General features: G+C 34.9%; 1 protein-coding gene across 3 annotated transcripts; it reads left to right on the top strand.

Annotated features, from left to right (window-relative positions):
* The first annotated feature begins 305 nt into the window (after nt 1-305).
* Nucleotides 306-21260, top strand: LOC141668332 (DNA polymerase zeta catalytic subunit-like). 3 transcript variants are annotated; one of them, XM_074475173.1, is made up of 23 exons: nt 306-520; nt 1400-1482; nt 1869-1926; nt 2753-2802; nt 2916-3028; nt 3650-3692; nt 4772-4840; nt 5197-5349; nt 5496-5667; nt 5764-5855; nt 5938-6201; nt 6468-7716; nt 7855-8082; nt 8275-8624; nt 8724-8866; nt 11967-12558; nt 14502-14648; nt 15870-16145; nt 16682-16789; nt 17790-17995; nt 19171-19474; nt 20063-20677; nt 20866-21260. In XM_074475173.1, exons 1-23 carry the CDS (start codon nt 403-405, stop codon nt 21037-21039), a joined length of 5607 nt encoding a protein of 1868 aa, XP_074331274.1. In that variant the 5' UTR covers nt 306-402; the 3' UTR covers nt 21040-21260. The 3 variants fall into 3 exon arrangements, with proteins under 3 accessions (XP_074331274.1, XP_074331275.1, XP_074331276.1); XM_074475174.1 differs by lacking the exon at nt 1869-1926 and having other exon boundaries at nt 383-520; XM_074475175.1 differs by lacking the exons at nt 306-520; nt 1400-1482; nt 1869-1926; ... (2 more) ...; nt 3650-3692; nt 4772-4840 and adding an exon at nt 5027-5077.
* Nucleotides 21261-23902: the final 2642 nt, after the last annotated feature.

Below are 23902 nucleotides of genomic sequence, written 5' to 3'. Positions count from 1 at the left end.
TAATTACAGTGACCGGACCGACTTTCATTATTTCGTCTTTAATATAATAGTGTATATATATATATTTCTGAAATTATTAGTAGTTTATATATTACTTGATCCTTAATAACTTTTTTAATTTTTTTATCATCTTATACTTTTAGCAAAAATAATACTTTACGACCTTCTCCCAAACTCGGATCGACGAAATTTATCATTTAAACGAGATTATTATTTTAGCGGATATTATTTAATTTTGAGTTTAGTTTTCTTTAACGCTAAAACTGTAACATACTGAGTTGAGATAAAAAGTTTAACAATCGTGTCTCACTACACGACCAAGCCCTTATTCAAAATTCTACTTGCAAGACCACACTTGCAGAATTAAAATATCAAGAACACAGTACAATTAGTTTGTTCGAGATGGAAGAATCGCAGGAGAATCCAAACAACACAATCTTCAGTGTACGGATCGTTTCAATTGATTACTACATGTCTCCTCCTATTCCTGATTTAGACATTTCTTACAGTTCGTTTCAAGGTTCGACTCTCACTCTACTTATTTCCGCGTTATTTTTGACAAGTTTCGAACTCTCGACATCTCGTAAAGGGAGATACCGCGGTTTAGTACTTATTCGTACCCTATCTGTCTATTTATACTGTTAGTACTTGTTATTTGTTTTTTGCGTTGTAGAAAATCGAAACGCAACGAATCGAAATGAATATTAGGATTATGAAGCAGATAGATTATGTGTATTTATACAATTGCGCACACACTGGTTAGAATCTAGTTTGTGCTTTTATGTAGTTGAATTTAATTATGAATTGAATCGAAACGAAACAAGTCGAAACAAATATTAGGAGTATGAAGCAGATAGATTATATGTGTGTTATATAATCGGACACACAGGACTTAGTACCTACTGTGTGTTTTTAGTGTAGTAAACTTGAATTATGAATCCAATTGAGAAAAATCGATAAAAATAATATGATTATAAAGCGGATAGATTATGTGTAACTGTATAATCGCGCACACACGGCTTAGTATCTACTGTGTATTTTTAATGTAGTAGAATTGACTTACGAATTGAATTGTGTTGAATTGAATTGAATTGAATCGATACTATTAATGATTATGAAGAGGATAGATTATATGTATCTATATAATTGCGGACACACGGCTTACTACCGACTGTGTGTTTTTATGTAGTAGAATTGGATTAAGAATTTTGTCTTGTTTACCGTTTTTCTAGAAAATAAAAACTCGATTGATTTATATGATTACAAAGCAGAAATATATTATATGTATTATCTATATAGTTGCGCACACATTACGTACTACCTACTATGTGTTTTTGACGTAAAAGAAACTTAATCAAATGGAATCGGATTTTAGTTGAGATGTTTGTGTGGTTAATAGGTGATAAAGTAAAAGAAGTGCCTGTTATAAGAATATTTGGTTCCACTCCTGCTGGGCAAAAAACATGCCTCCACATTCACCAGGTATACTTCGACTCTATTTGCTTCGGAATTTCAAATGCACATAATTAAATAGTCTCGTTTTGTCTCACACCATTATTTCCATATTAGTAAACCCTGCTAATGTTTATTCAGATTAGTCTAGTTCGATGATGCCTATTCTATGCGGTGCAGCAGTTAATGCATTTATTTTTGTCTAATATAGTAGTTTATTTGAGGCAGAGGCATTGTGGTTTTTACACAATTTATCTAGAGCAGTGTGTATGAGATCATGTTTTATTTAATTGCTGTGCATATATGCCGTACTTACAGTTATCTTCATTTGATATACTTTACAAGCTCAGGCTAAATTCTATAATTGTTGGTGCATCTGTATATTATATAAATGGTTTTTTTTGTATGAAATGCAGGCTTTACCTTATTTATATGTTCCTTGTTCTGAACTGTCCCTTCGACCAGAGCACGACGGTAGTCTTTGTGTTTGGAATTACTTTTTATGCCTTTATTTTAGCGTATCTTTATTTGTTTCGGATAAAATGTTCAGCTCTTACTTTGTAATATTTAAAGGCTAGACCAATTTGTTCCTAGTCAATTGTTTTAGAATGATGCTCAAATCACATCAAATAAGATGACTGCAACTCCTCTTAGAAGTCATATAAAGTGTAAATTTAAATGTAAACAAGAGTAGTTATGTAGTTTCAACAATTTGAAGAAGCTGACAAATTTATAACTCTTAAGTCAAAGGATCTGTTTGCCTTGATCAATCACCTTCCGCAAATGTTTATACTCTGGCCTAATTTGTCAATAATGATAGAAATTGCAGAAAGTTTAGTTGAGAACTTGACTAGCATACCTTCAGACTTGATGTACGTTTTTGCTTTTAAAGAATGTCTAAAGGTTCATGACTCTCATTTTTTACAGACTAAAGATAGTACAAATACCTCCTTTAGTGCTTAATGTTCCCTGTTTTATTGTGGGTGGACTATTTTTCGCCAATTAATGGCTCTCCCTCTCCCTCTCCCTCTCCATCTCCCTCTCTATCTCTCTCCCCCTCCCTCTCTCTCTCTCTCTCACACACACACACATGGACGCACAGACACACACACAACCACAAAAGCTAAATTGTTATATTCTTTTCAGTAGTAACTCAAAGGTCTTTCAGTTATTTCTGCATATATCCTAATCATTTGTTAACCGTAGTCACTTTCCCCAAGTCTTTTAACCATTTTTATAAAATAGTATAACTTGAAATGTTCATCATTTCAGCTGACATTTTTTTTATAAATATTATTAGGTGATGCATGCACTCACGCTCTCTCACTTGCCATTGAGAAGGCATTAAAGGTACGCGATGTCACTTTCAGTGCTGTGTTTTGTTTGCTCTTGGTGAATCACATTGATTGAAGGGTGTTTTTCCTGTTCATAATGTTTTAAGCAGCTTGCTTTAATTGTCACAGCTCAAAGGAAATGCGGGTTCAAAACGTCAGCATGTGCATGGTTGCAGTGTTGTCCAAGCAAGGAGATTATATGGCTATAAATCTTCAGAGGAATTTTTTGTCAAGATTTTTCTGTATCCAATCAGTATATCTTAATATTGTCTGGTCAAGATTACAACAAATGTGTGAATACCACTGTATCTATCTGTGATACCATTTTTTGTTCACAAACTGACTGCGTGAATTGTTTGCTATACATTGGTACTATCTAGGGTTGTGTAAGATTGCGCATGCATGTCTTCTTAACTAGCTGAGCCAAAGCAAATTCTTACATCTTGATCTTACTCAAAAATAAATTATACTTCTTTCTAGCTTGCTTACAGGTTTAGTCTCAATTGGATCAGCGCAATCCATCTCTGACATTTTCTTCAGTTGGTATTCTAAACTTTTATGAATATATACATTTCTATTCAACTTTTACTCTTTTTTTATTTCATATTTTTTGGTGATTGATGAAATTTAGTTTCTGTATGATCTCTATGAGCTTTTGATCTTTCCTGCTGTATTTTTTTCTAATATAGATAAACTTCATTTTCCTATAAAGTCTTTTGCAATGTACATTGAGCAAGGTTAACAATTTTTTATTTTTGTAGTACAGCAATCTTTCTTGTTGCTGAATAGGATATTTATGCTTAATGCTTGAAAACCTTTAGTAATATTCTCCAAAAACGATTTTGGCCTTGACAGAATCTAAGATATTATCCACAGGATGTTTCTCGTGCTGCTAATCTGCTTGTGGTACGTATTCATGAACCTTGTACTCTAATATGGGTACTATTTGCTGTGTGAGATTAGTTTGTGGTTCTTGATATTAAAATGACCTGTTTCTTGCTTAAAATGTTGATATTATGGTTCCCGTTAATATTTATATATTTTCATGTATATTATATATAATTTTAATTAATGTAAAAGGTAGAAAAATGAGTAACAATAAGAAAAAAAAACATTATTTTTGTATATATATTCACTATTTTAGAGGCCTAAAACATAAATTCTCTTAATTTTTTCACTAGAAGTGATCCCTAATTCAAAAAATAGATTTTTGAAATTTTATTTATCCAATCATATAATATTTTTAATATATTTATAGAAATATATAATAGTTATAGGTTTATAATTAAAATAAAATAACGATTAGGAAGAAGTTGTGATCGGAGCCTCCGAGGAGTTGTGGTCGTAGTTTAATGTAGTGAACCGCGTGCCTCAAAGTGAACTTTACACTTTAAATATGGCTGAATGTTGCTACTGTTGCAAGTAGGTGTGGGTATACTGACATGGAAAACTGTTGCTTCCTTGCTGTCGTGAACATCATAATTATACAGTCTCCCCCATAACTTTTCAATCTTCCCAAATGTCCAAAATGCAGTGAAATTGTGAATAATGGTTTTGGCAGTGAGATGAAAACTGAAAGAGACATGGATTGTGATTCAGAATAAACTCTGGCGGAAAACAATGTGGAACAGATTTACTTGCAGTATGATGCAAATGCTTCTGTCATGATGAGTGGCACGTGCTATAATATTTGCAAGATACCTTTTATAGTCTTACTTTGGCTCAATACTAGTTGCACAACCAGCGAAAAGGAATTAATATTTGAAGCAACTCATTTTTTAAGCATGTCTAATGTAGCAGAGTTATACTATAGCTTTTACATGTTGTGTTATTCAAACTCTTATGTCTCTCTGATGCTTTAGAAGGATGGTTACCGAATTATGTTTCTTAAAGTTTCCAAGTATATACATTTTTAATAATTTAATTTCTTTGGCTTTTGGGTGAATTATGATCTCTCTCTCACCTCCCTCTCGGTGTCTTCTCAGGGAGGTGCAATCCTTGATAAAGTTTTACAACCTCACGAGTCACACGTGCCATTCCTTCTCCAGTTTCTGGTAATATTTTGTTATTCGAAAATTGGTGTAATGGTTTTTTTCATTACATTTTCATACTGTTGCATGCGTCATTTTTTGGTCTTTGTATATGTTTACCTGAAGTTCTACCAGTGTTCCTTTGGTCATTGTCTAACATTTTTTCTGAAAATGGCTAATATGAACCTAGGTGCTGCATTCGGTGCCTCGCACCTAGACATAAAGACGATCCTTTAGCTTTTAATCTTGACACTTTTACATGTATGCATACTAAAGAAAGCGTACTTGTCCAAATAATTCCTAAGCTTTCATGTACTCCCTCCCCTATGCGGTTGCCATGTCACTATGATGTGTTAATCCTAATTTCTTAATGTTTATAGATTGACCATAACCTTTATGGAATGGGTCATCTGCATGTATCCAAGATGATGTTCCGCATTCCGGTACCAGATGGTTCTTGGAGTAAAGCAAAGGATAACAGACAACACAGGCTTAAGACGAACAACAGTGATAGTTTGCCCGTTGATTCTCTGGTATTTTTCTTTTACATTTTATGCTGCTAAATGTATTAGTTTCTTAATGCAATGTCAGGTGACCAGCCCTTGAGAAGACCTTATAAGGTTTTATACTTGTCAATATTAACTACTATATCTTGTGGTCTTGTGGAAATTTTGGTTAGGTCGACTCGGGTGGAAATGCATGTTTAGGTTTACCCCTATGGACTTCCCTCACAATTCCAAATGGTTGGATTTGGCAACAATCTAGTCAGCTAGATCCTTCAATAGGTCCAAATCCTTATTTTGTCTCACGTCAAAGTACGTGCCAACTAGAAGGAGATGCTTCAGTTCATGGTACTTTTTTAGAATAATGCAACTGCAAATATATAGATCCAGGTTGCATGATATCATTGACTCACTGGTAACTTATGATTCTAACTTTCTTCACAGAAATACTCAATCAGCAAAATTTGTCATATTCTTCTCTCTCACAAACTGGATCAGATGTTAAAATTGTTCAGTCTCTAATACCAATATGGGAGGTTTGCTGTTATTCCTACCTTATGCCATCTTACTAATAGTTTAATTCTTTTGCACCTCTTGTCAACTTTTCCTTGCACTTAGGAGTTTGAAAAGGCTGGAGTGTATGGTGCAAGCTCACTTTCTATGCCTGGAAAACCGCACCCGAAAGATATTTTGAGAACTCTGTCTGATGGGGTTGAATTTGTGGACAAATATGTGGAGTTGTTCGGCAACACAAGTACTCAACTGAAGAATGATATGTCCTCTGATGATCACAATGTGGATGAGTCTAATCATATTAATGTATGTGTTGAGCAGTCACCCACTGACAAAGTATTGTCCAATGTGGGACCATCAGATCTGAAGGTAGTCAGTTCTCTATCTGTTGTACTCTTACTTTAAAAAATACCACATTCTTCATTATGTTTCTTGTTTAATATGTTGATATTGAGGATGCGGAGTACCAAATTATCTGTTATACTTCAGTCTAGTTATTTAACTGTTCTTTAAAAGGATTTATATGCCTGGTAGTGTAATGGGGACACACGAATCTTGTATGTACTTGCTATGTTCTTATTTGAATAGTAGTTAGGTCATCTGATGCACAATTAATCAGACATCATCGTTTACAGACCGCAGATCATGAAGCTTTGACACTACTTAACTGGCTTGCATCTTCTCAAGCTGCAGAAGATATAAACTCTGATGATGAACTTGCTCGTGAAACCATTTTGAGTCCCTTGTTACCGGCACCAACCATGTTCAAAATGTTGGAGAGAGCTAATATAGATTATGAAAGTCAATCCCAGCAAGAGTGTCAGGACATTCTTGATTGTGTTGAGGACTCGATAGACATTCTATCTTCAAAGAAAAAGGTGCTTCAGCACACCGATAATTGCCAATTGACATTGAAGAAAAATACTCCCTGGACGGATGGCTCTAATGTGGACCAAAAGTTAATTCCATGTGCTGCTAAGTCATCTGAAGTAGAGATGAGTTGTGAATATGAGAAGTCTTTGCAAGCCCACACAGATGTTGAGTTTGGTTCAAGATGTACTACTATTCAGAAAAGAAAAAGACCTCTGCAGAGTTCTGGATCTTTTTCCATGAATGATGAGGTGGAAGGTGATATACAATCTAAAACTGCCCATGAGAGTATACATTCAAACTGTTTTGCTGATAACGATGAAATTAAGAGAATTTGCGATGTTGCAACCGGGTGCGTGGAGAGTGATTTTAAATGTTCAGAAGAAACTACTGTGGATCTTGGATCTTCAGTGCGTGATTTGATGAGGAGAAAGCGGTGCTACCGGGCTGAGCAAGCAGCAAAAGTTGGGAGGAAGACTTGTGAAACACAATCTGAATCAAAAGCAGCTGATAGTAGTTTTCTAGATACTAACGAAAAACAAGTTTCTACATCAACTTCCAGATCGGAAAACAGATATCTCGGTACCAGTACAATGCATGAACACACCAAAAATACATCGCAGTGGGTTGACTCTAAGAATCAAAATTCTGCAGCTGAACCGGGATTTCGTGAATATCTGACAGGTGAAGATTTAACAGACGTTTCTAAAGCTGTTACACCATTGAGTTTTAATCGCTCATCCAAACCTGACCCCTGTTTTAGAAAGTTGAATTTTGACGATGATGATAAACTTTTGGGGACTGAGAAAGTGCTTCCAAGTGATGCTGTGTATTCAAGTCCATCCTGTACTCTTCAGACAGAAAATGTGGTTTTGGACAATCCAGGTCAATTTTCCAGTTGCGATAACACCAACCATTCGCAGAGAGAATCAGAATTATCAGCTGAGAAATCAAAGGGACTTGAGAGAACAATAACTCATATACATACGCGTTGTTCCAGCAGTGGGCAAAACGGTAGGAATACTTGTGTGATGTGTCTAGTCTGATATTTCGAACATGGCATTAACTGCTGACTCTTTCTGTCTTTTTGTCATGTTCAACATTCTCCCTCTGTGTATGTGTTTTATATATGTTTTCCTTCTTCATTTGCAGTCCCAGACAACGTTATAGACGCCGGCCCTTCATTCCTTATTCATGATTTCCCAGAAATAAAAGATCAGAACGCTAAATCTATAAAAGAAGATTTTAATCATCACCAAAAAGGAGACTTGGGCAATCCTGCTCACTTTCACAGTGATAGTTCTTCATACATTTTGACCCCTACAATTTTTCCTCCATCTGCAGATAGTGTTGATAGATGGCTGTCACAAGAGGACACAGGTTTTTCCTAGCATGATTAAATATGTAGCTTCTTGATCTTCATTTTTTTATTTCAGGTCAAACACTACAAATAGTCAAATACTAAAGATAAAACTTATATCTTACATTAGTAGAGCCTGAAAACATATATTGTAAATTTGTAGTGATTTCAAATAGAAATTTAAGTCTTGAAATTAGTTGGGTTGATTGCAGGTTCACTTGGCATTTCGATTGATTCACATGGTTCTCTAGCTGCTGCCCGTAGAGACCGTATGCTGGATTCTGGCTTGCTACCTCAAGATGATACCATCATAGCTCAAGTGAAACAGCAATTTGAAGGAAGCCATAATGCTGGACTGCGACCTTTACATTCTGACTCTTTGAAGATGTCAAAGAATGAGGTTACTACATTATTTATTAAGAAAGACACCTGTTTCTTAGAAGATACTTCTCAGATATCTGCACCTGATGGAAAATCAAAGTTAACTCCTTCAAGTCAAATTGGATTTCGGGATCCTGCAAGTGTCGGTGGCGGGCAGCAACTAACAGTGTTTAGTATTGAGGTACTAATCTCTCAGTGTTTACTGACCTTTTTGGTTTTTGAGTTCTAGATATTTCTCTCTCTCTATGGACCTCTGACTTCCTGCAATTATTATTGATAGGTGCAAGCACAATCCAAGGGAGACTCACAACCCGATCCTCGACTAGATGCCATTAATTTCATAGTACTAGTTATCTTTGAAGACGATGAGTTGATGACTGAGACTCATGTTCTTTTGCGCAGTGATACTGCACCTGCTCAAAGGTATGGCTTATTTATCTGTGTCTGTTGATCTTTGTGTACAAAATCTTTAATAGGTGCAGACTGATAAGAAAGTTGTATTATTTTTGTGCATTATTATACATAATTGTTCGTGAGTTAATGTCTTCTTGGTATCAACTTGAAACATGGGTTCTAGCTGTTCAAATGAATCTGTTCTTTTATGCTAAACTGGAGACCGCTGTCTGTTGTATGAAAAGTTGTTACCCAGGAGTATTATTTCAAGTCACAAATTAAATATTTTAGTTCAGACATCCTGATCCCGTAGTTCTAAGTCCACTTGCTACATACTTCATGACTATCTCTTTTTTCATGTCTCAATTTCTCCTGCGGATCTGAGTAATTACTTGGACTTGTTTATTATTCTGGCAATATTAAGGAGAAATTGTTAGGTTTAATCGGGGCAGATTCTGAAGCAGAATGCTTTCTTGGTAACTTTAGTACAACATCCTGATTATAGTTTAAGGTTGTAAATAGATCTATAGCACCCACAACTTTTTATAGTACGTACAAACATTTAATCAATGAGATTATATTCTGTTATTTGCAAAGTGGATATTATTTGCATTGATGAAAAAGTACATGCGAGTAAAAATACAAGCATAAATGTCTCTGCTTATATATGCTACCATGTACTTGATGATTATAGTATGATATGTTGTCATGTTACAATTATAAAGATACAAGACAGTTGTAATATTTATGGGAAGATGTAGCTTTTGTATAAGCATGTGTAGTGGTTGTGGTTGTATATACTACAACAGTATGAACCGAAGTATTTGTTTTTTTGTCTATATCATGAACTTATATTAGCAGCGCTGTGGCTGGAAACCCATTACCTTCTGTTGTAGAGAGAAATTTTATTTTGATATCTTTTCTGGTTGGCTGCAAGTAAACAATACTCTGATAATTAATTCTGTCCTTCTGTCTTCAGATATCTTTAATTAAAAATGTAAGAATTCTGAATGTGTGGATAAGATGAACGGATGTGAATTTTTAAATCAGCAATTTTATGAGTGCATACCGTAGCAAATACAGTCATCTGTGTTGGAAATATTTTGCCTAGAGAAATTATATGTTATGAAGTACGGATATGCCATACTGATGCAAATTAAAATTTTGGAGTTAATATGGATATCGTCTCTTACTTTTTTTGTAAAGCTTAAAATCTGCCTTTAGTATGCTACAGTTACATTAATGATTCTTATTTCCCTAGAGTATCTGAACCCTACACTACCTAGAACAATTTTACTGCAGCAATCTTTATAGGGATATTCCTAAAGATACCATTGTGATTATAACTTTTTCAGTTGCTACCATTTTTCCATAGTGTTGGCTTCTCCTGGTACCACTTGGAAAAGCTTATAATTGCAGATTAACATTAGAAAAAAATAGGGAAAAGAGACGGTTAGAGAATAGATAGTGAAAATTAGAAGATTGAAGATGAATATACTAGATTGTTGTTGCTCAAGGAGAGGAAGAATATCGAGCTAAATTTATCTTGATCTTTTTTAAAAAATATTTAATGACAATTAAGGAGTTTTTTACAGTGAGAGTCTAAGACTAACTAGTCCAAAATTCAGGTGCACCATAAATAAGTCAAAAATATGAGATGGTACCACCGGCAAAAGTCAATACCACAATGGTACTGTTGAGGGTATCCCATCTCTATAACAAGTTTAATTGTTTGAATTTGCCTTTTTGGAACTGTAACTTCTTTATGAAATGGATTTTTATAAAAATTAATTTAGCACAATTAAAAAACGTCTGATAACAATAATTTTAGATATCCACGAGTCAGGATACCAAGAGCAAGTACGGAAGTTAGGATTGCTAAGAAAAAGTGATTCCTGAATCCTGATGTCTGTTAATGTAAGTAGTTATAAAAATATGCATGGTTAGGGCTTAATGCTTAAAATTAGAGTTTTATAATAATATTAAAAATCCTTTTTCATAAGATATATCAAAATATCGTTTACATAATATTAAGTTTATATATTACCTAAATATAGGCAAACTTAGTATTGAAATTCTAGAAGTAAGGATGCAAAAATGTGTTATAAATATAATATGTACATGGAACATCATATTTAAAGTTTATGAAATATAAATGAGTTCTGATTAAATCAGTTTTTGAAAAGCATGTCGACAAACGATATTAGCTTCCTAAATAGGCAATTGGCAAGCCTGACTGCTTGAAAGTAAACTCTACCCTTTGGATTATATTTGTAAATAGAGTTATATCCTTACAAAATATATCCATCTGAAAATACTATTTTGAAGCCAAGTTTTTCAAACCTTCGTCTCCTTTGACTGTGTTATTGCAGTTCTGAAATATTTTTAAAAGGAAAATCAGTCTTTGATATGTCCGGACTAAGATTACCGGATCTATAGTTATGGTTTGTTCAGTTATAGTTTTACCTAGTGTTTACTCCTAATTAAGGAGGTTAAGTTTGAATGTGAAGCATGTAGGTGATAAAAGAAAGAACTAATATTGCATTGATGATGAAATAAATATTAAACGTACTCGACGACTGTTAATTTATTTGTCAGAGCTTTTTATATTTTCCCAGTAAATGAAGGTATTTATGAATTTTTTTTACTCACTGTTGGGACGTTTCTAACAAATTGGGGAACAAACCTTTATTGGATAACGAAGGAGCATAACTCAGTGCTCCAAATTAGAGCCAGTTTTCCTATTATATCCTCCTGCAGTCACATCTATGAAGTTGTACCATCTGTGTTCTTTCTAGTTTTTAATCCTTGGCCTGGAAGATATGACAAACAAAACTTATCCAATAATTTGTATAATACAAATACATTAACCACGTTTTATTTTATATAAAAGTGAGAGGAAAAGAAGAGGTGAATAATATTGTTTGTTGTGTTTTACTTGTGTTTTGAGAACTTTTAGATGTTATAGCGTACTTTGGGTTTCTAAATGTTTCGAAAAGTTTTCTTACTTCATGGTGCGGTCTGCTGTGCAATTACATCTTGGATACCTCTGTGCATTCAGTTCAGATGTTATACCTGTTTCCGAATAACTGAATTTTCTGTCCTTATCATGGTTTGCTTTCATCTGCAGAAATCTTGATGGAATATCTTCTTGCAAGATCTTGGTTTTCTCAGAAGAAAAGGAATTGGTTAATCATTTTATAAAGGTCATACATTCTTATGATCCGGATATAATAATGGGATGGGATATTCAGGGTGGTTCTCTTGGATATCTTGCTGAAAGGGCTGCACAGATTGGTATTGGTTTACTTAATAAAATTTCACGCACAGTTTCTCAAACCACCGAACTCGGTCAGGATTTAGATGTTCATGTGAAAAGTGTAATAACTGACGCACTTCTAGAGCCAAGTGTTGCTCATCCTTCGGTTCTTGATGATGCAATCATCGATGATGAGTGGGGTCGAACTCATGCAAGTGGTATCCATGTTAGCGGCAGAATTATCCTCAATTGTTGGCGGTTGGTCCGCAGTGAAGTTAAACTTAATATGTACACGGCTGAAGCTGTAGCTGAAGAAGTTTTGAGGCAAAAGATTCCATTTATCCCGTGCAAAGAATTGACAAAATGGTTTGCAAGTGGTCCTGGACGAGCAAGATACCGTTGTATCGAATATATCATAGATAAAGCAAAGCTAAATATTCAGATAACGACTCAACTCGATATGGTAAATCATTTAGATGGCTTGACCATTCTGTCTACTAATTTCTCCTTCAACCTCTATTTATAATTGTTTCTTATGATTCTTTTTTTGGTTTATTGAAAATCTTCCAACATCCAGATCTATCATTGGGCAAAGAATATATGTACAGAGTAGTTTATAATTGTAGAGTACAAGGTCATCAAAATTAAACGCAGACCAAAAAAAGTTAATGGTTCTAAAAGCATACTAAATGAAAATAGGAGATGTCCTGGAGTGTTAAGAGAAAGGCCCATGTATTGTCTTCTCTCACAATCGATGATACACAAATTATCATATTGTTATAGCACCTTGCCACCTTATTTTACGCGAGCCATTGTAATCCCTCTCCCCTTCCCCTCTCTCTCCCTCTCCCTTCCCCGTCTCTCTCCCTCCCGCCTTCTCTCTCTTCCTCCAGCCCTTTTCTTTTAGGCTCTTTGGTTGACTGAATTAGGTAAAGGTTTCATGTGTACCCCATCAGATCATTAAAAAAAATTTGTAGGGCTGTAACCGAACCGAACCAAGCTTTCTTATCGAACAAAAATTGTGTTCGAGCTCGTTAATGAACCGAGTCGCACTCGAGCTTTTATCAACCAAAAATGAGTCGAGCCGAACTCGAGCCCTTAATTAATAGTTTGTGAACACATTTATTTATTTTTTTTAAAAAATGGTTGAACCCACTTGCACTAACATATTCTCAGTTTCAACACAACTGAAACTCAAATTTTAATCTATAATCCTTAAATTATTCATGAATTAAATATTTGGGTGTAATTTTATACTTAAAATGTTAGGAATATTACTAAAAATCATAATATATTTATGTTTTTTTCAAGTTTTAATGAGCTAAGTTCGAGCTGAATCAATTGGAGCCGAGCTCGAGCCGCACATGCTAAAGCTCGATTCGAACTCGTTAAACTTAACGCACACATTTTCGAGTTCGAACTTCAGCCTGAGATTTTAACGAACCGAGCCGAACGGAGCCCTTATGAGCCGAGATCGAGCTTGCTCACGAACAGCTCAGTTCGTTTACAGCTCTAGATTTTTATCATTCTATGCCTATTTATCTTATTTTTTAGATAATTTCTTTAAAAATAAATTTAATACTTTTGCACACCAAGTTGTGTTTTGCAATATGCGTTCGCAAACATTAAAGTATCCTATTCTCCCTTCTGTTCTTGCTATTAGGTTTTGTAGAAATAGTTTAGAGAAATAAGGGCCACTTAAAAATATATGCCTATATATATGAGCTCTTTTGCTTCATTTTTCTTAGAAATTTATTTATCATATAGAGTAGCATGTCATATTCACACTTAGCTATGTTCTGTTATGTAGTGAAGTAAGTGATGTAGGGAAGGTTGTGTTCGTCTATTTGGACAACAGGACAAAATTCAGTGAAAACGGGGAAATTGCAGCAATCCTTGCTTAAGGAGTATGGCCCTCGCTTGGGTTATGTGATCGGAATTTTCTGTCTCCCACCCTCGCTTGGGGCATCTTATACGCACTCAAAGGGGGTTTGCTCAAAGATTTTAACCTCCAAATCAGCCCTTGCATTTAGCAAAAAGAAAAAAAGTCAATCCTTGCGTGGGGTCAAAACCTTGAGCCAAACATTCCTTGAGAGAGTGTAAGAGGTCCCGAGCGAGGTGGGGAAGCCAGAAATTTCTGTTCATATAACCCTGAGCGAGGGCATTGCTGCAATTTCTCCTTTTTCAGTCGCACTTATCTTGTTGTCCAAATTATCGAACAAAACCTGCTCTCCATCAGTAAGGATGTCCTAAAGATTCAGTTGTGAATTCAGGATACTGATCGGAGTTTGCCTTTGGTTATTTAAGATAACATATTTGTTCTTTACAACACTCAGCTTAGAAGTTACCATCAACAGATATGTGTTTTAAACTTATGCGGTGCCTTGATTTGTTTCCGCTTCACAGATTAATCGAACATCAGAACTTGCTCGTGTGTTTGGCATTGATTTCTTTTCAGTTCTCTCGCGAGGGTCACAATATCGTGTTGAATCTATGCTTTTGAGGTTGGCACATACACAGAATTATCTTGCAATTGCGCCTGGGAGCCAACAGGTTTCTGTTTTGTTTCTCTTCTGTGTAGTAGCTAGTACTGAATCACGTCATTTTACTTGCATTTTCATCATGTTATTGGCCTAACTGTTTTCTTTAGGCAACTTAATCCTTTGTTAGAGCATCTCCAATGGTGCAAAACCCTTAGCTAAATTATCTATGTGGAAACTACGTGGCATCTAGGTGGCAATATTTAGAGATTATGTAAAATTTGAAGCACTCCAACCATTTCCCGTAGCAAAAAATGTAGATAATCAAATGTGGTTGGTTATATTTGTCGAATCACTAAATCCCTTAGATATAATTTTGCTATCATGATTATACATAATACCATTGGAGTGTTTACCCTTCTCCTTAGGTAAAATTTTACATAATTATTACTTTATCATATTGTAGCTAACAGTTCTTGTAATTACCGTTGGAGATGCTCTTAGGTTCAATATTTCTGCTTTTGTATTATTGTAGTATGTTTCTGGGGATGTGCATGCTGTGGGATTTGATTTTTTCTAGTTGTATAATTTATCAATTTACTTTTCTCATTGAGGACGACAACCATATTATGGAAAGTGGTACCACCAACGACTTCTAATTTCAAGCAAGTGACTTGCATTTTGTTTTTTTCAACTTTTCATAATCAGAGTTCTCACATATCAGCTACTTAGCTGAAGTTGCAAAGACTCGGAGCTGATAATTATAAGTTGTATGAGCAATTTGAAATGACTTAACATGTAGTACTCTATTGATCTATCCTGGTTGGTCTCGCAGTAGTATCCATTAAAATATGTCGTCTTTTCAAAATTTTCCTTCCCTTATTTAAATGTTTCCTTGAGATTTTTTTTCTTTTGTAGTTTCAGTGGAAAGGACTTTCTGACAGTTATGTGGATCCTTCTAGAAAAGTTTTAATGAATTGCAGATATGCATGGCAAGCTTAGAATTTAGTATCGTATAATTCTTCCCTAAGTTTGTCGTGGATTTTGTTAAATAACCATTAGTAACGGGTCTGTAAGTAAGTTATCTTCTTTTTTTAATCATATACGGGGGTTTACATAGATTCACCTTTTCGGGTTATGTTTCTATGATTCCTTTGCCATAGATGTCAAATATTTTAGTCTCTATTTTACTGGTTATCTTTATCCGTACTTCACTATATTCTGCATTGCATTGAATTCCTAACCCCTCCTTGATGGTTCTTTTTCTGTTACTAACATAATGTTTACCAAGTAGGTAGCTTCTCAACCTGCAATGGAATGTCTTCCTCTTGTGATGGAGCCAGAATCAGGATTTTATGCAGACCCAGTCGTCGTGTTAGATTTTCAATCACTCTATCCATCAATGATAATAGCATACAACCTGTGCTTCTGCACATGCCTCGGAAAAGTTACACCTGCAAAGTCAAACACCCTTGGTGTGAGTTCATATTCACCAGATCCAAATGTTTTGCTGGATTTGAAAGATGAGATCTTACTTACCCCTAATGGTGTAATGTATGTTCCTTCGAAGGTGATAATTGTTTGTTAAAAGTAAATTTTGAATTATGCTTGTACAATAATTGAGGTTACCTGTATTTCTTGGCTTGTAGTAATACTCTAAATTCTTTTAATTGCATCTAGTTCATCGCACTTTTCTCATAGCTTTTTATCATACTATTTAATTAACTTAAGTTTAAGTGGGTATCTTATTGTTTAGGTTCTATCGATAGTTAAAATCTACTCGAGGATGTTTCAAATTTGTTGATTGCTTTTCATGTTTAGATTAGTTTTTTTCTTTTTTGGAATATTTTTTACATCAATTTCTATTATTCAGATGACATTTTTCTGTTTTTATGAGTAAACAACTAAACGAGAGTAAGAACTAAGAAGGCTTTATGACTTTAAGACATCTCCTTCGATGTCATGCATGTCGGGTTTTGTATACTTGCAACTTCTTATTTTTTGCTAGATCTAATTTTGATGTGCCCTTTTTTTTAATAGTTGTGTTTTAAATCCTTTTGGACATTTTGTTTGTCTGTATTATTAAGAGAGCATGCATTGGTGCAGGTCCGTAAAGGTGTACTGCCCCGTTTATTAGAAGAAATATTATCCACTAGAATTATGGTAAAACAGGCAATGAAAAAGTTGGCTCCTTCAGAGAGGGTTCGTAAGAGGGTAAGTCCTGGCTTCAGTTTAAAAATGATTCTCTTAACCAAGTACTGTGGTAAATTCTTCTATTCATCAAAATTGGTAATTGAAATTTACTGTTTCCCTACAGGTCTGTTGACTCACGGGAATCTAGTTTAAGCATAGAGTGTGAAGTATGTTATATTCTTAGGTTAAAAAATATCAACTTTCTATGAACCTATCTTGATTGAACACTGCAAGGTAGGATAATTTGTTGATAATTATTACCTCTAATCTTGAAGGCGCATCCCTTAGGTTTCAGTGTGAAATATTTTTAACTAAATAAGAGGAAAGAACGTTGGAAAAACTATGAAAAACAACTCTCTGTAGGCCTCGAAGATGAAACCAAGTTATACCTTGTGTGATTTATCTTAGTCATAAATCTTTGATGCTTGTTATATGGTTTTTATATGGCTTTTATATGGCTGTACCAACCTACTTGAAATTCGGTCAATGTAGAGCAGCCGTTAGTATCAATCCTCATTTTAGGAGAAATGAGTGTCTTGGAAACTTCTTGAAGCAAACCACTATACTTATATCCTTCAATACATGTATCGGTAAAACCTTGTTTTGGTGAAACAAGGGTTAAAGTGTCTTCTATTCTCATGAACTATGTGGATGTTGACCGGTTATCTTTATGTTTTTGCATGACTTGTCGCCGGTCTATGAAGATTATAACTTTAATGTCATGAATTATTAATACAGTGATAGGATTAGGCGTAAGAGAAGTGGTTTAACTTCTACATGGAGTTTCTTAAATATTATTAAGTTGATAGTAGAGGGCTTTCCCTCTTTGTCCAGTATGTGATATCAGTGAAATAGTACACAAGTAAATAAATTAATTAACGCAAAGCAATGAAATGAACTGACAACTGTGATGGTATTATAATAATAATATTGTTAAGTATGTTAAATTAACATGTACAAACCTGTAGTTATTGAGAAAGTCTGAGTCATTTAGGTGATGATTAATTTTCTTTTCCTTCAGATATTCAATGCTAGACAACTTGCCCTGAAGCTAATAGCAAATGTAACATATGGCTATACAGCGGCTGGGTTTAGTGGTCGCATGCCATGCGCAGAGCTTGCTGATAGTATTGTTCAATGCGGACGTAGAACTTTGGAAACTGCTATTTCATTTGTTAATGCACATGAGAAATGGAAAGCCAAGGTGCTATATGGTGATACAGATAGGTATGTGAAATATCATTATGTTTTGGCTTAATTATAATATAGCCCTTAAAGTAAAACATGGTGTACACATGTACCCTTAAACAAAAAAATTGTATATTTTTAACACTTAACTATAAGCTTTGTACACTTCAACCCTTTTGTTGAAATTTTTCCCAATATTACCCTTATGGTTTTATATTGTTTCCCCTTAAGTACGAGTTTTATGCACTTCAACCCTTTTATCATTTTTATATACTTGTTTTGATTCTTTCAATAAATGATTTAAATTTACTTAATAAATAAAAGTTACATAATATTATTTATCATATCAGTTACTTTATACAATGAAATTAGTTTAAATTATTTGACAAATAAAAATGACAATAAAAATAATTGACGAACAATGTTGCCCTTGAAGTATATGATTGCAGACAGAATGACTCTTAAGGGCCATATTGGAATAAAATTTTACAAAAGAGTTAAAATGAACAAATCTAATAGTTGAAGGGTTAAAATATACGATATTTTTGTTTAGGGGTTAATGTGTACGTCGTCTAATACTTTAAGGGTCAAGTTAATATTAAGCCTTATGTTTTATTAGTTACTGATATATTTTTTTACATCTGAGAATAGTTTCCCTAATGATTAGGGATCCCAACCAGTTATAATAACCTCTTTGGAGTGGTTACTAGATATTGCACATGTTAGGCAAAATAAAAAGAGAGAATAAGTTCCTCCGGTCATACTATTCTAGTATATGTCTTTTTTATTAGGATCCACTTATTTAATTTAAATCGATACCAATTTTTCCTTGAACTCGGTAGATATGTAATCTTATGTATGGTAAGGTTACTTTACCTAGTAAAGCACCTTCCCTGCTTTTTTTAGTGATAATCATTCTGTAGATGAGGATTACACGGTCTTTTTTTTTTCAAATTGTATTGACTATTGAATATCCTTTTCTATCTATTTCATTTTAAAAAATATAGACTAGATATTCAGCCTAGTTATTTTTCCAAGCATCTCCTAGTTACTAATAGTTAGTCTCCGTAATTACAGTGAAGCATCTGTCAGTTACAGTCAATAAGCATAGTTAATTAAGTGATACATAATGTAATCAACTAATCCAGTAACGGCCTTCACTTCTCTCAGTGCTTGTTATGGAGTATTCCTAGGCTAATATTGATTCCCTGCAGCTTGTTTGTGCTCCTTAAAGGACGCTCTGTGAAAGAAGCCCTTGAAATTGGGCAAGATATTGCATCTACAGTGACTGCAATGAATCCAAATCCAGTTACATTAAAATTGGAGAAAGTTTACCATCCTTGCTTCCTTCTTACTAAGAAGCGTTATGTGGGATACAGTTATGAGAGCTTTGACCAAGTCAAGCCAATATTTGATGCCAAAGGTATTGAGACAGTGCGCAGAGATACATGTGGCGCTGTTTCTAAGACAATGGAGCAGTCATTAAGATTGTTTTTTGAACATCAGGATCTTTTTAAGGTAAATCGTACCCTTTATTGTTCTATATATTAAATGGTTGAAAGTGCATAGTATCGGATTCGTGAGGAAAGATTTGAATCTTGTTACTTTTTAGGTCTGTATGGTATAGCTGCAGAAGTATGCTGAGGTTGCTTTGTGCACTGTGCCATGATTGTCTACTCTTAACCTTTCAGCCTAATCTAGAAGCAAGGGCTTACACCATTATTGTAAAACAAATCACTAAACTTGTACCCTGCACCTGTACATAAGAGAGTACATTTTAGATATCAGGAATCCTAAACTAAAATAATATTTCATTAATTATCTTCAGGAAGGTTAGCAAATTGAGCTACTGTACAGTTAACAGTATGTAGAACAGGCAGTTTGAAATGTTATTCTCAGTATGCTCTGTTCATGCATGCAAATGTTTCATGTACTGGATTAGTTTGAAGAGTTGAAAGGGTGATTAAATACTTGATATTTAAAAGTTAAATCTTCCATAAAAAATTAGTATAAATTAACCTGTAACTAAGTAACAAGGTTGCAATTTTTGATGTATGTAGGTAGTGACATCTACTTTTGTTCATTTTTTCCTTCTGCTAAACTCAGGTTAAAAAATACCTGCTGCGTCAGTGGAAACGGATTCTATCTGGAAGAGTCTCCCTTCAGGATTTTGTTTTCGCGAAGGAGGTACGATTGGGCACATATAGTTCTCGTACTTCCTCGCTCCCTCCGGCTGCAATTGTGGCCACTAAAGCAATGAAAAATGATCCTAGGGCAGAGCCGCGTTATGCAGAAAGAATACCTTATGTTGTGGTCCATGGTGAACCTGGGGCTCGTTTAGTTGATATGGTAGTAGACCCATTGGAACTCCTGGCAATTAATTCGCCTTTTAAATTGAATGATTTGTATTACATCAAAAAGCAAATAATCCCAGCTTTACAACGAGTATTTACACTAGTTGGAGTCGATTTGAACCAGTGGTTTCAAGAAATGCCCCGTCCAGAGCAGAAGGTGTTTGGTAAACATCAACTTAATGCTTTGAATCCCAACCGAACTAGAATTGACTCCTACTATCTCTCGAAGCATTGCATCCTTTGTGGTGAGTTGGTCCAGGCATCAACTTATATATGTGGTAAATGTTCTAAACACGAAGCTACTGTTGCAACAGTCATGGTAGGAAGAACCTCAAAACTTGAAAGAGAGATTCAACACCTTGCTGATGTAAGTTTTTGATGGATTTAAAATTTATGTTTCACTATCTCCATTCAATTTAAAAACTTCCCTGTCTTGTCAGTTTGGTTCTTGTTAACGAATGCTTTGAACACACAACTTTGTGATTTGGTAATTCTACTCTTTTTTGTACGGTTTAAACATCTAGTTATAAGTTGATAGTAATCCATCTGATGTAGATTTGCCGACATTGTGGAGGTGGAGATTGGATTATAGAAAGTGGCGTGAAATGTACCTCTCTTGCATGTTCCGTCTTTTTTGAGAGGAGAAAAGTCCAAAAAGAGTTGCAATCCCTTTCTGCTATTGCTACAGAAGCCAACTTCTATCCCAGGTGCATTGTGGAGTGGTTCTAACTATCAAGTATCTAAGATATTTGTCTGATCATTTTCCTAGTGTATAGCAGGCCTTACTATGTAGTATGTAAATGCAGTGCCTATAGAAGTAGCGAAGTTACTAGTTGTATGTAAATACTAAATGTATATCACAGGATTTTGTATAGTGTACATGGTAATGGAAAGATAAATTAATACTGTACTTTAAATAATATTTATTTAACATAAAGTAAATTCTATTGTGTTATGTCTTTCAATTGCCTAGTCCGTTGGTTAGTTTTTGTTTCAAATTTTTGAATATTGTTTTCTTTTGACAAATAACTTTTCTAAGAAATGAGTATCTCTTCTAAGAAATTCTCGGTACGAGCGAGGGTCCAACTCATGGGACAGAAGATAATTTTTAATCACTTCAGCTACTGCTCAAGTACTTGTGTCAAAAAAAAAATTATGTCAACGGATCAGCTATATTATCTTGAGTTCCAATGAACTCTATAGCAATAATCCTATCAGACACAGGACCTCTTATAGACTTCGGTCTAAGACCTCTTATAGACTTCGGTCTAAGACCTCTTATAGACTTCGGTCTAACTTGGATGTGTCTCTTTGTTTTAGTATTATACTTAACACTTTTGATCTTGTTGATAGTTATATGGCTATCACAATGAACAAAAATGACGGGAAGCGGCTTGCTTACTATAGATAACATTCTCATGAGTCCATGTAACCATTCAGCCTCCGTCCCTGTGGCATTAAATGCACACAATTCAGCCTTAAAAGTTGACCGAATAATCAAAGTATGTCTAGAAGACTTCTAGGACACTGTTCCACCCGTAAGGGTAAACACATATAAAGTCACTTCATTGGAACCAGATTTCTTAGCTATCCAACTTGCATCACGGTACCCCTCGAGTACCCCCGGAAATCTCCGGTAATGCAAGCTAAGGGAAATAGTTCCCTTGAGATATCTAAGAACTTTATCCAGTGCCTCCCAATGAGTCTTGTTTGGACACCTTGTATATCTAGCTCAATTAGACACATAATAAAAAATATCGGGTCTTGTAACATTAGCAAGATATTGCAAACTCCCAATAATCTGGGAATACCTTAACTGAGACACAGGAATTCCTGAACTATTCTTGACTATGGAAACTTTTGAATCATATGGCTTACTAGCGATTCTATAATTTGAATAACCATACTTCTCAAGTATAGATTTCTCTATATAATGAGACTGTGACAATGTTATTCCATCAGTTGACTGAGTCAACTTGATCCCAAGAATCACAATAACTTCACCCATATCCTTCATTTCAAAGTGCCTCTTCAAGAAACTCTTTGTCTCGTTAATAATCTCAATATTGGTTCCAAACAACAGAATATCATCTACATACAAGCACACAATCACACAGTAATTACCTCTAACCTTATAGTAGACACACTTGTCACTTTCATTAACTAAAAACTCAAAGTCTAACACATTTTCATCAAACTTTTTATGCCAGTCTATTAGTGCTTGTTTAAGACCATAGATGGACTTGACTAGTCTACATACTTTCCTCTCATGACCAGAAATAACAAATCCCTCAGGCTGATCCATATAAATCCCTTCTTCATGGTCACCATGAAGAAAAACTGTCTTTACATCCATTTGATGGATGATAAGACCATGTACGAAAGCCAATGCAATAAGTATTCTGATTGTTGTCATTCGGGCAACAGGAGAGTATGTATCAAAATAGTCAATGCCTTCCCTTTGCCTAAAGCCCTTAGCAACTAGCCTAGCTTTATACTTATTTATCGAGCCATCAGGGTTTAGCTTTCTCTTGAAGATCCATTTACGTCCAATAGTGGAACACCCAGGAGGGAGATCAACTAACTCTCATGTTCCGTTAGAAACAATTGAGTCAATTTCACTCTTCACAGCGCCTTTCCAATGGCTTGACTCCGAAGAATCCATGGCTTGACGGAAAGTTAAAGGCTCATCCTCGACATTTTAAGTGATAAAATCACTTCCAAAGTCCTTGACTACCTTTGCACGCTTACTCCTTCTAGGTTCCTCTAATTTATTAGGAGTAGAGCTACTACCAGGATCTGCCCCCACATTTGTCATTTTTCCCACATGATCAGGAATAGAACTCGATGTGTGAGTAGGATCATCTCAGAATTACCCAAAGGTATACCAGTTTTCATAGGGAACACTTCCTCAAAGAAAGTTGCATCACGAAACTCAACTATCGTATTCGCCACAATACCATCTATGTCAGATTTTAATACTAAAAATCTCATAGAAATAGTGGTTTCAAGATATCCCAGAAAGATACAATCAACAGTTTTCGGACCTAGTTTCTTTCTCTCGTGTTCAGGGACAAGCACCTCAGCAAGGCACCCCCACACACGAAGATAACTCAAACTTGTCTAAGCGTTCTCCATAATTCATAAGGTGTCTTGTCCATATATTTCAGAGGGACTCTATTCAGAATATGGCAAGCCGTATTCAGAGCCTCTCCCCACATGTACTTAGGCAACCCGAAATTAATTAGCATACTATTAATCATATATTTAAAAGTTTTGTTCTTTCGCTCTGCCACCCCATTAGACTCAGGTGTGTATGGTGGAGTAATCTCATGAACTATATCATTGCTTGCGCAAAATTCATTAAACAAAGTACTCGTATACTCACCACCTCTAACATACCTCAAACGTTTAAGTACTTTGCCAATTTATGTTTCAGCTTCATTTTTATACATAATGAATTTATCTGGTGCTTCATTTTATGTTTAAGCAAATAAACATAACAATATCTACTACAATCATCTATAAAAGTAATGAAATATCTACAGTGATCCTTAGTCAACATACCACCAAATTCACATATGTCTGAGTG

Source organism: Apium graveolens, chromosome 6, assembly GCF_009905375.1.
Source record: "Apium graveolens cultivar Ventura chromosome 6, ASM990537v1, whole genome shotgun sequence".
In the NCBI taxonomy this organism is placed as follows: domain Eukaryota; kingdom Viridiplantae; phylum Streptophyta; class Magnoliopsida; order Apiales; family Apiaceae; genus Apium; species Apium graveolens.
This window is presented reverse-complemented; position numbering and strand designations above follow the sequence as displayed.

Excerpts from the sequence above, each read along its gene's own strand:
- LOC141668332 (XM_074475173.1), top strand. The coding sequence starts at position 403 with ATGGAAGAATCGCAGGAGAATCCAAACAACACAATCTTCAGTGTACGG. Across the intron at positions 6,202-6,467 it reads TGGGACCATCAGATCTGAAG|ACCGCAGATCATGAAGCTTT; the intron begins GTAGTCAGTTCT and ends CATCGTTTACAG. Across the intron at positions 8,625-8,723 it reads TAACAGTGTTTAGTATTGAG|GTGCAAGCACAATCCAAGGG; the intron begins GTACTAATCTCT and ends TATTATTGATAG.